Here is a 13,651-nt window from a genome sequence, read left to right as displayed (position 1 = left end):
GGAGGCCCCCATTATTCTTTATGTAATATGAAGTGAGCACAAAGGGTAGTTAAAACTTTCAGGTGCCTGTGGAGTTATAAGAACTCTATGCTTTGCATTTGTGCAAGTTCACATTGGATGCAGACATTCTTTTATCTTTTAGGGTATGTCTGAATACTGGAAAAATTAATACAGTTATTGATGAGAAGCCTGGTTATAGCCAAAAGTGATGAGATTTTATTTCATTTGTCTTAGGAATGCCCACAATGCTTGTTTTTCTTACAGGTGACTAGCAACTTTCTCCACTAAAGACTAAATACCACTTTATATGCTATAAATCACTCCAAATCATTTTAAAGTCTCTTAAGTCAAAAAAAAATAGGTAAGCCCAAGACTAAAAGGAAGTATTCATAATAAATATATGTTTGGGGGAATTCCCTGGCGGTCCAGTGGTTAGGACTCAGCGCTTTCACTGCCGAGGGCCCGGGTTCAATCCCTGGTCGGGGAACTAAGATCCCACAAACCGTGTGGTGCGGCCATAAATAAATAAGTAAATACATGTTTGGGAAGAGACTTTGACCTAGAATATAAAAAAGACTCTCGGGCTTCCCTGGTGGCGCGGTGGTTGAGAGTCCGCCTGCCGATGCAGGGGACACGGGTTCGTGCCCCGGTCCGGGAAGATCCCACGTGCCGCGGAGCAGCTGGGCCCGTGAGCCATGGCCGCTGAGCCTGCGCGTCCGGAGCCTGTGCTCCGCAACGGGAGAGGCCACAACCGTGAGAGGCCCGCGTACCGCAAAAAAAAAAAAAAAAAAAAAAAAAAAAAAAGACTCTCCTAAGTAAATAAGACAAACCACCCAATTTTAAAATGGGCAAAAGATGTGAACAGACACATCACAAAAAATGATACAGATGCTCAGCATCATCATTCAGCAGGCAAATATAAATTAGAAGCATAAAGAGACATAGCTATATGCCACTGGAGCGGATTAGGGTTTGGAACCGTGACAATACCACAGGTTGGTAAGGATGCGGACCAGTGGAACCCTGCCAGTGCAGGAGTGTAAACGTCTACAATCATGATGAAGAACTTTTGGGCAATTTCTCATGAAGTTAAAATTCACGTATCTTATAATCCAGCAATTAAATTCCTAGGCATTTACCCAAGTGAAATAAAGAGGCACGTCCAAATAAATACTTTTACGGAAATGCTCATAGCAGTTTTATTCATAACAGCCAAAGCTGGAAACCCAAATTTCCATCAACAGATGAATGAATAATAAATGATGCTTACCCACACAATGGAACACTACTCACAAAGAAAAAGAGCTATGGAAACACAGAACTACTCAGCTGAGTCTTTAAAACATGCCAAAGTGAACGAAGTTTGGATCACACAGGATCACATGCCATATGAATCCGTTTATATGAAGTCCTGGAACAGGCATAACAAATCCACACTAACAGAAAGTGGTTACTTGGGCCTGAGGTGGGACTAACTGGGAAAGGACAAAAGGGAACATTTTGGGGTGACAGAAATGTTACTCTTGATCATGATGATGGTTACACAGGCGTATGGATTTGTCAAAATTCTATCCACTTAAAATAGGTGTTTTACTGTATGGCAACTGGACCTCAACCAAAGTTGGTTAAAATGGTCTGGTAATATCTGCTTCTATACCATTTGAAACATCTCCAGTAATGGTGAGTCTTCCACAAGATGGAGTACTGTGTGCTCTTTTTGAATTATTTACCCCCTCATGGCTTCTAGGGCTGCTGGAGTTTAAGAACTCAAGATACGCCCTCGTGGGCAATCCATTATCACAGCATTTCAAAGCTGGTTGTTTTGTTAATGTTCAGATGAAAGAAATTCAGAGGGAACGACTAACAGTTCTGCTGTGTAATAAAACTGGCCTGCTTTTGAACAGCCCTACCCAGAGAGGGATCCGCCAGTCCTTCCGTTTCTCCAGATTCCCTCCCAGATCATCCTCTGCTCTAGCTGACAAATGTCTACTTATCTCTGTAGACCAGTCTGCTGTCACCTCCTCTGTGAAGCCGTCCCACTTGCCCCGTGCCAAATTAGTCACCTCCTTACCTATGCTCCTGCACAACTGGGAACACACTTCAACACTTAACTCAGCGTACTGTGACCTTCCTGCCTCCCCCATCAGACTCCGGACAACTTCAGGACAGATGGTGTCTCATTCGTCTCGGTTTCCCAGTATTTAGCACTGGTCCTTTTAGATAATTACATTTTCAAATCAATGACAAAGTGAGCCAGAGAGCAGGGAAAGGGGAAGAAGTTGGGCTCAATCATGGAATGGCTGAGACAGGAAAAGCCATGTAGCGCACCAGGACCGCGTGCCCTTTGAATGAATTAGAAAGATACACAGACGACTGACTGAGGACAAGCCTCCCCCAGAGCAAGTGGACAGTCATGGACAAGCTGTGAAGGCAAAAACACAAGGGGCGCCATCTTACTCTGGCTACTGCCTGCAAGTGCTGAACGCAGTTTGAGCCGAAGACGCCAGCAGGGCCGAGAGGAGGTACTTCCGACAGACCAGCAGATTACACAAAACAGCAACAACAAAAAGAGCATCCAAAAACATTTTAAACAGCAGTATAGAGAAGACAAACCAAGTACACAGGGACTGGGGTGTGCTCTTTACTGCCTTGCTCTAGACGCCAGGGACACATAAATCAGTCAGATACGCTCACTGTGCTCCACGAATTAACACTGTAACAAGGAAAGAGAGAGGATCCGAAACACGATTTTGACATATCAGAGTAATAAGTGCAGTACAGAGGTGAAGGACCACCGAGGAACGGAAGCAGAGGGCAGCGGGCTGAGCCGAGAGTCAGCCGGGTGAGGAGAGGGGGCATTCCAACCAGGACGGAGGCAAGGAGGCAGGAGCGGCCTGGCTAAGTGGGGACGTCCAGCAGTTAGTGCTGCCGCAGTGCCAACGGTGCGGCAGGGAGTTAACCGGCGGGAGAAGAGGCCGCAGGAAGCAAAAGGCCTTCGGATGCAGGATGGGGAGATTGGAACTTATGCTAAGGACGACAGGGAACCAATTTGTGGTTTTAGATGAGAAAGGATGTTTCTCCAACTTGCCTTTCTGATAGATCAAAATATGCTAAGGAATACTCTTTTAAAGTGATGTGATTAGATACATAATTCTACTTTAGAAGGGATTTAACTCTGGGGTGAATTGTAATTGTGCAATGAAACAGAAGAACCTTCTCCCGAGGCCGAGCTCCTCCCCCCACGCTGGTCCAGCTCCAGGTAAGCTGTCCAGTCACGTGGCTCTCCCGAGGGCACGTGCTCCCAGCAGGGGAGGAAGACGGCGGGCCGGCTGGGCAGCCTAGTGGGAGGTGGCAGCCCACTCCAGAGGCAGCCCTGCCGGTGACTCTGGGAAATGGTGACACGTCCAAAGCCGCATGACTTAGGGCTCACACCACTTGCTTCGAGTATCACTCAGTGAGTTGGAGTATAGTTACAAGTCTGTGTGTTCCCCCTGACCTACATACTTCTCACCCAAATGTATGGGGGTCTGACTCAAGGGAAGTCCCTCTTGGTGAACCTCTTGACTGCCTTTAAAGTTTGGAGTTGAGGTGAACTCTGTCCCATACTGACTACATTCATAGAGTTTGTCTTCAGCATGAATTTTCTGGTGCTGAAGGAAGTTTGACCTCTGAATAAAGCCTTTCCCACAGTAACTACATACATAGGGCTTCTCTCCAGTGTGAATAACCTGGTGTAGGAGGAGCTTGGAGCTCTGAATGAAGGCTTTCCCACAGTCCTTACAGGCGAAGGGCCTGTCCCCAGTGTGGATCTTCTGATGCTCAGTGAGGTGGGCTTTCTGGAGAAAAGCTTTCCCACATTCCTTACACTCGTACACCCTCTCTCCAGTGTGGATCTTCTGGTGTCGAATAAGGTATGAACTCAGAAAGAACGCTTTCCCGCACTCGTTACATTCATAGAGCTTCTCTCCAGTGTGGATCCTCTGATGCTGAGTGAAGTTCGACGTCTGGCTGAAACGCTTCCCGCACTCGTTGCACACGTAAGGCCTCTCTCCAGTGTGGATCCTCTGGTGCTGGATGAGCTTCGAGCTCCGGATGAAGGCCTTGCCGCACTCGTTGCACTCGTAGGGCCTCTCCCCAGTGTGGATCCTCTGGTGCTCGATGAGGTCCGAGCGGTGGCGGAAGGCCTTCCTGCACTCCTCACACTCGTACTGCCTCACCTCCGTGTGGACCTGGTAATGCCGGATGAGGCTGGAGCTCCGGATGAAGGCCTTGCCGCACTCGTTGCACTCGTAGGGCCTCTCCCCAGTGTGGATCCTCTGGTGCCGGATGAGCAGCGAGCTCTGACTGAAGCCTTTCCCGCATTCCTTGCACTCGAAAGGTCGCTCCCGGGTGTGGACGCGCTGGTGGCGGATCAGGTCTGAGCTGTGACAGAACGCCTTCCCACACTGAGCGCACTTGAAGGGCCTTTCTCCCGCGTGCGCTTTCTGATGCGCCACAAGATCCGCATAGAGAACGAAGTCTTTCCCACACGCGTTACACACGTAGAGTCTGTCTCCGCCGTGAGCGCGCGGATGCTCCACGAGGTGGGAGCTCTGGCCGAAGCCCCTCCCACACTCATCACGTCTGTGAGATTTCTCCCCAGCCTGAGAAACCTGATGTCTGACCAGGTCCGAATTAAATGGGAAGCTTCCGCAAGCCTCGCGCTGGTGGGCCTCCCCTCCGATCAGCTCTCTCTGAAGCAGGAGGAGGTTTGAGCTCAGGACGGGGCTTCCTCCTGACTTACTGCCCACCTGCGCTGCCTCTCCTGTTTGGATCTTCCAGTGGGTAACTGTCACCTGCTTGAAACCCCCCTCCTGGGAGGGGCAGCTCCGCAGGCTCTGCCCGTCCAGGTTTCCCAACAGCCCCCCTAATCTGGGTTCAGGGGCCCCGCCAGGCACAGGGGCAGCGAGCTCCATCACCGTGAGGGCTTCGGACACTGTCTTCTGCAGATTTCCATGCTCAGAAATTCAGGCTCCGGAGTCACCTTCTAGTCACCAGTCCGTCTGCAATCAAAGAGAGTACGGTTATCTTTCCCCTTCCTTAACAGACGGGAATCTGCTGGAGCCGGCGGGCGGGCAGCAAGACGCATATCCAAGGAGCGGGGGAGAGGAAAACGTTCCATCTGCCACACCCCCGGCCCAGCACCGTGCTCGGCTCACCCCGCCGGCCTCTCTGCTGGCGAAGGCCTCTTCGGGCTCCACCGCTAACACCAACTCCAGGGGACAGACTGGCCGATGGCAGACGGGCAGGGATGTGGCTTGGACTCCACTCAAAAATCAAGACATATTCCAAAGAAACACAGATGGACTGCTCTTACCACCTCTGCGCTGCCCCTCCTCCCCCAGCTTAGATGGTGGATGGGATTATATTCATTTGGGGTATATATTATATTTTACACTCATTCTCTTGCATATTAATCCTAACTCCCCTGCCCTTCCCCTCCTCTATCATACTTGTGTGGGAAAACCCCAACCCCAGTAAAATTCAGCTTGCTTCCTGATCGGTGTCTGCACCCCTGCCGACTCAGTTCTCTCTACATTTATAACCACTTGCCTAACGGACCCTGAGAGCTGCCGGCAATTTCTACACTTGGCTAACTCCCCTGTAAGATCATCTCCTGGTTTCTCCTCTCCTCTCAGATGTCCAACACCCCGTCCTTCCTCTCAGGGACGATGACCTTGCGTCTTCCTTCAGTGAGAAAACAGAAGCAATGAGACGAGAATGCCCACTTTCTCCCACATTTACCATCCTACCTGTGTTTACACCCACACCACACCCTCCCTCTTTACAGGGTTAAATGTCCTTGATCGAATCCAAGGTAAAGACGTCCAGGGCTTCCCTGGTGGCGCCGTGGTTGAGAGTCTGCCTGCCGATGCAGGGGACACGGGTTCGAGCCCTGGTCTGGGAGGATCCCACATGCCGCGAAGCAACTAGGCCCGTGAGCCACAACTACCGAGCCTGGGCGTCTGGAGCCTGTGCTCCGCAACAAGAGAGGCCTCGACAGTGAGGCCCGCGCACCGCGATGAAGGGCAGCCCCCCCGCTCGCCGCAACTAGAGAAAGCCCTCGCACAGAAACGAAGACCCGACACAGCCAAAAATAAATAAATTAATAAAAACACTTTATTAAAAAAAAAAAAAAAAAAAAGACGTCCACCTGTGCACCCCCGGCCCTGCCCTGCAGAAGTCTCGGGTTGGAATCTTCACCACAGCCCTGTTCATAATCACCAAAATATCCATCAACAGAAGAAAGGGTAAACTGAGGAGTCCTCCTCCAACAAGGGACGAATGCATAGCAATGAAAAGACCTGCCCCACACAAAAGCACAGGTGAACCTCACAGATGTAACGCTGAGCCAGAGTTCATATCGTATGATCCTATTTATACAAAGTTCAGAAACAGACAAAACCAACCATGGTGGGAGACTCGAGTCAATGATGGTCTCTAGGGAGAAGATCACGGTTGGCAGGGGGTGCAGGGAGGCCTCGGGGTTCCGGTGACCTGCACGTGGGCCTCGCTCCACAGGTGTGTTTGCTTTGGAAAAGCCTGTGCTTATTTAACCTCCCACGGTCTCCGGGACGCCGTGCCCGGCTCCCTTCTCCAGCTCTGGAACTCTCGGACCCAGAGCTCCGTTGCAGTCACGCCCTCTCCGTTAAGAGCCATCCATTGCTATGTAACAGTTCACCTCAGACTTCCAGCAGACGAGGGACCCAGCTCCCATCTCACAGGGCCGCAGGTCGGAAGCCCAGCCTGGTACGACTGGGGCCCCCGAGAAGGGTTGCACAAGGTGCCGGCCAGGCTGAGGTCTCCTCTGGAAGCTCTGGGAAAACTATTTCCACACGCGCAGGTTGTTGGCAGAATGCGGTGCCCTGCGCGTGTGGAACTGGCCCCGAGCACCGGCTGGTGGCCCCTGGGGAAGCACCCGCGCCTTCCAGGCAGGAGCAGCTCAGACGCCCTCTCTGATTCTCTTCCGTGCCCAGCTGCAGAAACCCTGCCTTCTGAGGGCTCCCCGACTAGCCCTACCTTATGTCAACTGACCGCCAGAGCCCTCCCTGGCAGCCGGGAGGGGTGCACGGTCGGGGCCGTCTCAGGACCCTGCCTGCCACACCCCAGCTGGGGCCCGGCCCACGACGGAGCCCAGACCACCCCGGTCTCCACCTGGGGCAACTCGGAAGGGCCACCCAGCCCCAAAGCTCCACTGGGATGTGCCTGGGCCTGTTTCAAACCCACTGCCCGATCCCTGCTTCCTCACAGGTGCATCCCCGAGCGCGCCCCCCAGCTGCGCCCACGTCCCAGGAGCTCCGTCCAAGACGACCCTGCATGATCACCTCTCACCCCAAATCTGCACCAGCGGGAAGCAGACCGGTTGCTATGCAGCCCCACAAAGCGATGCCCTCCAAAACCCATTTCCAACGTGGCTGCCAAGGACAAGGATGTGCCCCCGAGGACACAGCCAGGCAGAGGGGAGCAGCCCGGGGGCAGGAAAGCAGTGTACCCAGGTAACAGGAGCTCTATGGCCGCAGGGCTTCTTCCCAACAGGCTGTTCTTTTTTCTTCGCGAGGGACAGCTCGCCTCAAATGCACACATCTCGATGAACTCCTGGTGTACACCTGCCTAACCACCACCACTTGCATAGCCCAGAGGCCCCCCCTCCAAGGGGAGCCATCTCTATTATTGCAGGTGAATTCTGCGTGCTTTCAGTTTCAATTCAATGGAATCATACCGTTGTTTTGTGTCTGCTTTTTATTCAACACGTACCCACTTTTTACGGAGACAGAATTCACACCATAAAATTCACCATTTTAAAGCGCGCAATTCAGTGCTTTTTAGAATACCCCTGAGGTTGTCGAACGCTCCACACGATCTCATCAGCTCCCGAGCACTGCCGTGACCCCACCACGTGTCTGCTGATGCCGAGCGCTGCGCTGGGGAGGTCCCGCGTGGCACAGACCACACGGCCGCGCGCCTTCCTCTCTCCTGTCCACCAACAGCGAGGGGCTGGCGGCTCGGGCTGGGGGACAGAGCTGCCATAACTGGTCCTGTGCTCGTCTTCTGGTCGACAGAGGTGCTCATTTCCGCTGGGTCCTGGGACTCCTTCGCTTCAGTGGCCACCAGTTCAGGCCACCCTTGCAGACTCCACTGGGAGCCACGGCCGCTGTGGACCAGCGACTGCTGTGGGTTTGGGGCTCTTCCCCTTCCTGAGTGGGGGCATCTATGTGGTGGGTGAGGAGACAGCATTGGGGGAGGCTGGGACTTGTCTGAGTTTAGACTGTGACCACGTGAAGGGGCCCTGGCGCAGCGAGAAGGCCACACACAGAGATCCTGGCTCGGTTACTGCGGGAAGCAGTAACAGCATGAGCTGGTGTGGGACCCGGGGTAGCCCATGGGGTAAACTGTGGCAGAGACACACTGCCCGGCGTCCCTGCTTCCTCTGAGTGATTGAAACACCTCCAGAAATTTTGGTGGACACACAGCAGTGAACGACTTCACTTCCTGAAGTCCCCTGAAGTGAGGTGTGGCCCCGTGGCTGATTCCAGCTGAGTCAGAGCGGAAGGGATGTGCGCATGGCACCCGGCTCCCACCCTCTGCCCACCTGCGGTGACGTGCACGAGACAGCACGGTAGGCTCCAGGGCGCCGGAGGGGCAGAGCCGCCCACCTGCCTGGGAGATGGAACACGAGAAACCAGGTTTCCCGTTGGAAACACTAGTTTTCAATCTCTGTTACAGCAAGATGAACCCGTGCTTAAACACTGCTATTAGACAACGTGACTATTCAGATGCAACGTCCCCTGTGATGATAAAGAAACTGAACCCGCACACCAAGAGCTGACAATAAGGATGAGAAGCTGAGCACAAGTCTATGCGAGGCATTTCTCTCCGTGTGAGATCTGCAACACAGCTGCCTGGAGCAGCAGCCCTCTCGGGGTGCCCTGTGACACAGCACTTACGACCACTGCCTGGTGACATTCGCTGAGAATGTTCTTCTGAGTTAAAGGCCCACTAACTTGGTTTAAAATCTTTTCTGCTTGTACAAATTACTTTTAGCTAGTTATTTTTTCAAGGTATAAAGGTAAACTATGCTATTTAAGAAAAACTTTAAAAATAACAATAAAATTACCCTTAAGCCCACCACTCAGATGACACATGGACATTTTTCCTCTAGTGCTTTTCTGCACCGGTGTATTATGAAATCAGGACCACACTCCTCCGTCTCATATCCTGTTTTACTTTACTTTTATATCTTGTTAGTTCTTAGCAGTTAAAAACATAAGATACACGTTGTAAAAATATTTCAAGCGGCAAACAGAAAATACAGACTATGATAACCCCCAGCAATCCAACGGAGAGCCACTGGTAGCTGTTCAGTTTATACACATTCACCCAGACCTCTGATTAAACAAAAGCAATGATACATTTACTTAGGGACACACGGCCTTCAGATATAAACATGGGATCACACTACGCCCATCCATCTGCAACACTTTCTGGCATTCTTCAAGTTCCTTCACACAGACGCACCTGGTGTTCTGAGCAGCACATCACCATCACAGGCGCTCAGCGGCCCGACTGCACGTCGGGCGCTGGAGGGGGCAACCATCCCTGTGCCTCTGGGGTCATGAGGAAGGATGCTCCCTGACGTGTTCTGCCCACTTCTCCTCCCCAGACAGGTGGAAGGCGTTAGCCAAATGAAAGGTTTGAGAGAATAACTAGGCATGCAGCACCCAACCTCTCTGACAGGGTGTCCAGCAGGCAGGACAGTGTCTAACCAGCACTCGCCTGAGAAGTCCAATGTCACTCCAACCTAGGCTTTGACCAATAGTGAGGTGACCCTTCGCTCTTCATGGGCCTCACCGGTGCAGACTTGGGAGGGCAGGAGGAGTGCTACTGATGAGGGCCCCTCAAACCCCAACCAGGCAGTGCTGAACCGGCCTGCGTGGTCTCAGGGACACCTCCAAACCTTGTGAGGCACCTATTTATTACCTCTATTACTTACTCTATTTCACAGAGGCTGAGAAAGTCAGTTACCCAAGGCTGTCTCAGTGGCAGAGCTCAGGTTCGGAGCCAGGCCCGTCCACCTCCACTGCCCATTTCCCTCCCAACTATGATGTCACTTTTACAGGATACTGTGCTTAGATCCGCTGGGATTAGTATTATAGAAGTAAGCTTATATTTTAAATCTTGTTATTTTTCTTAATTCAAAAACGGGGGGGGGGAAGACTTGGCTTTTTGTTTTGGACGTGATATTTTCTGATTTTTTGGTTTAAAATGACTGTTATACCACCTGAAAACAGGCTTGCATATAGTTACAAGAATATAGCTTTAAAAATGTATGCCTTTTCATGATTTCCATAACTTTTTTTTAACTTTAGAGGAAGTTTTAAAAATTAAATATACCTTGCTTTGAATAAACATTTATCTTAAATTCAGCAATCTTTCAGTTTCTGCTTAGCTCCTTTTTCTTCTGTGAATCCAAGCAAAATTAAATTGATACTCTTTCATTTAAAGAAACCTGAATGAAATGAACAAAGGAAGTAAAAATACACCAGACTTCTGGTTCCATAACATCCGAGGCTAACGTGGCCCACTCTTCTGTTATAACATACAGAATTTGCTGGACAAAATATAACATGAAACTGTCTAAATACACAGTTGATGCTGAGAGATGGGGCAAGCCTCAGTGCTGGGAATGAAGTGGAAGCTTAGCCTGGGTGTGGAGCCTGTGAGCAGCCCAGAGGGGCTCAGAGATGGTGAGGGGGACGTGCCCGCTGCAGGCACTAGAAGCTGTCTGCACTGGTGAAAGCGCGTTACAGCCTTGGGCTTACAAGTTAGCCAAGGTCGCTGTCTGCTGCTTACAGCCTAAAGAAAGGAAGCAGGAAGGTTTGCCAAGCTTCACCCTTGGGAATAATGGGAAAAGGAGAGTAAAAAGACACATGAGGAAGACACGGACTAGAGCTCCAGGAGAATCGGCACCTCTGTGCTGCCTCGCGGCCGCCACTCTCATCAACCTGAGCTTCTGCCACGGCAGCCGTGTTGGGGCCTGAGTGCCTGGCGTGTGCTTTTCTTCTTTCGTCACAACCATCCATGAGGTTCAGGGAGGTGACTCGTTTAAGGCTGAGCCAGCTGCTAGCTGCTGTCTCCTCCTCCCACCCCCCGCCGCCACAGCCATTTGGTTTCTGCTCCCAGGGCTCTGCCCAACGATGCCAAGGGTCTTCTCCTTTCCTGACAAGTTCAGTGTCCTTTCAACAGTCATCTTCCACAACCCGAGGCAGCGCTGGACATGCCTGACAGCTCCTTGAACTGGTTCAAGGCCTCGCCCTGTTCTGGGTCAGCTGCTTCCCTGAGCACCCCATCCATCACCGGCTTGTGAATGTGGTCTGGGCCTTCTCAGCTCACACTTGCAAGCCCCATCGTCCCCCGGACCTTTCCCGGAGAGTCAGGAATCCATCACCATCACTCCAGGAAGGGCTGGAGCCACCAAGTTAGGCTTGTGAAAGTATAGAGTCCCCCCGCCCCCTCATTTCTCTCTGTATTCTCCATAAGAGGGATGTTGCAGTTATCACCATTACTAAGATACCGTTACAATGTTACATCTACAAAAAGTCCCACCTCTGTGGACAGGAGCAAGGTATCGCCTGAAGACTCGGTTTGATTGGCATCTCTCAGACCCTAGGTGGGCAAAAGACATTTCTGTCATTCATTGGGACTGGAGCTCGGGGAAAGGATGTGCTGCAGAACGGCTACTGCAGAGTGATGAGCTCTACAGACAAACTGCCTGAGTTCAAACTGGCCTCCAGCTAACATTCCTGGGAAACCACAGGCATGCTACTCAGGCCCTGAAGATCCCATGACTACCATGCAGCCACTGCATGAGGGGGTACGACGTCCAGGACATCAGCAGAGACGGCCACCGGGTTCAGATACGACTCTAAAAAGGGAGCCTTCAGGGAAGAGCTGGGACAGCGCAGCCCATCACCTCTCCCCACCTGGGAGTTCTCCTTCGGGACCAGGGCTGGAGGGGATCCTGTTCATCACCTCTACCCCCGCCAGGACAGAGGTGCCGGCTCTGCATCTCCTCCAGCACAAAGAAGCTCGAGGCCCCGGCCACTTCCCCAGCATCATTTGGAGAGCTCCCTTGGGCTCCTGGGAGAGGAGGCAGGCTTAGAGCAAAACAGTAGTACTAGCCGCACCTGTGCCCCCCATCCCCCGCCAGGCCACCTCCGAAGGGCTGGTGGGCTTGAGAACTGCGACACAGACGCTGAAGCTGGAGGCTCTACGGCTTGGGTGTGTGACCCCTGGAGCCAGAGAAAGGAACCAAGAGAGTGGAACCGCGTATTTACCCACACGACGTTCCTTAGGGAGAGAAGCTGCGGGCCCCGGGCCGGACTACAGCCTAGCTGGGACGGCCGTGGCGGCTGCCAGGCTCCGGGACCCCCGTGCGGGGCCGACCGCGCTCAGTCCGCCCGTCCGCCCGACCGGAGGACCCTGCCGCCCCCGCCCGCGGCCCGAAACGCGCCACTCACCCGGCCCCCAGCGGCGAGAGGACAGCGCGCGCCCTGCACGCGGACCGCTGGCCGCCCGCCCCGCTGGCCTGCTGACAAAGCCCGCACGGCCGCCCGCACGCCGCGGCCGGAAATCGGCCCGAGGCCCCGCCCTGGGAGCTTCCGGTGCCGCTCTAGGCGCGCAGAGACCCTCCGGCCTCTCGGTGGTACGGACCTCCGGCAGGCCGCGGGTGGCAGGGATCCCGGCGGGGAGCCGGGCAGTGGGCGGAGCAGGAGTGCAGCTCCCGCGCCCCCGCAGCCTGGAGCGCCGCCTGCCCGCCAAGTGTGAATGGCTACCAGGGGTGTGTCTCCCGGGAGCTGTAAATGCTGGCGTTGAGAACCAGGCGGAGCTCCCTGCGCCCAGCGGCCCCGGGCCCCAGGGCGTGCGCCCCTCCCTCCGCCTTCGGGCACGGGCCGAGGGCCGCTCCTCAGAGAGGCGAGGCCTGGTGTGGCGCGGGCCGCCGAGGGCTTCCGCCTCCTTCCCGCGGCGGGCAGCGCTTCCCGAGCCTTTCCGCAGAGGCTCACTTCAAGCCCACGAGGAATGTCCTCCAGCATCTTCCTTCTACGGACCAGGGACTGAAGCTGGAGAAGCCAGGTCACTTCCTCGAGGTCACACAGCTAGTGAGTGGCCAGGCCTACCGCCTCGAGGGCCTCGCTCCTGCCCTGGCCGTGCGTTTGGTCCTGCGGGAGCAGGAATGGCCGCTAGGGACAGTCGCGGGAAATCCCGCTGATTCCCGCCCCCCCCACCTCCGGGTGGAAGAGCATGCATCCAATTTCCAAACCCAAAGCCGAGCAAAACACAGTCCAGCTGGACCTGGGGGAGGGCAGTATTCACAAGCGCCAGCTCTGTCAGGGGGTGAGATGCAAGGAGCAAGCAAGGGGGTCATTACAATAAGCAGTGCCAAAGAGGGGCCCTGGGCCCTTAGGAAGTGCTCCTGACCGCCTCCCGGAGCACACACACACCTCTGCACAGCAGGGAAGGCTTCTTGGAGGAGGAGGCTTGAGAGGAGACAGGGATGTCTCTTAACACAACATGGACAAGGTCTGTATGCTGCAAGTTAAAAGATGCTGATGAA

The 13,651-nt window shown here is 53.6% G+C and overlaps 1 protein-coding gene across 3 annotated transcripts; it reads right to left on the bottom strand.

Moving 5' to 3' along the window:
• Nucleotides 1-1,166: 1,166 nt before the first annotated feature.
• On the bottom strand, nt 1,167-12,657 carry ZNF623 (zinc finger protein 623). 3 transcript variants are annotated; one of them, XM_028486231.2, is made up of 3 exons: nt 12,558-12,657; nt 11,644-12,329; nt 1,167-5,042 (listed from the first exon to the last, which is right to left on the bottom strand). In XM_028486231.2, exon 3 carries the CDS (start codon nt 4,953-4,955, stop codon nt 3,471-3,473), a length of 1,485 nt encoding a protein of 494 aa, XP_028342032.1. In that variant the 5' UTR covers nt 4,956-5,042; nt 11,644-12,329; nt 12,558-12,657; the 3' UTR covers nt 1,167-3,470. The 3 variants fall into 3 exon arrangements, with proteins under 3 accessions (XP_028342032.1, XP_028342031.1, XP_023973296.1); XM_028486230.2 differs by having other exon boundaries at nt 11,644-11,703; XM_024117528.3 differs by lacking the exon at nt 11,644-12,329.
• Nucleotides 12,658-13,651: the final 994 nt, after the last annotated feature.

This window comes from Physeter macrocephalus, unplaced genomic scaffold (assembly GCF_002837175.3).
Source record: "Physeter macrocephalus isolate SW-GA unplaced genomic scaffold, ASM283717v5 random_744, whole genome shotgun sequence".
Taxonomy (NCBI): Eukaryota; Metazoa; Chordata; class Mammalia; order Artiodactyla; family Physeteridae; genus Physeter; species Physeter macrocephalus.
This window is presented reverse-complemented; position numbering and strand designations above follow the sequence as displayed.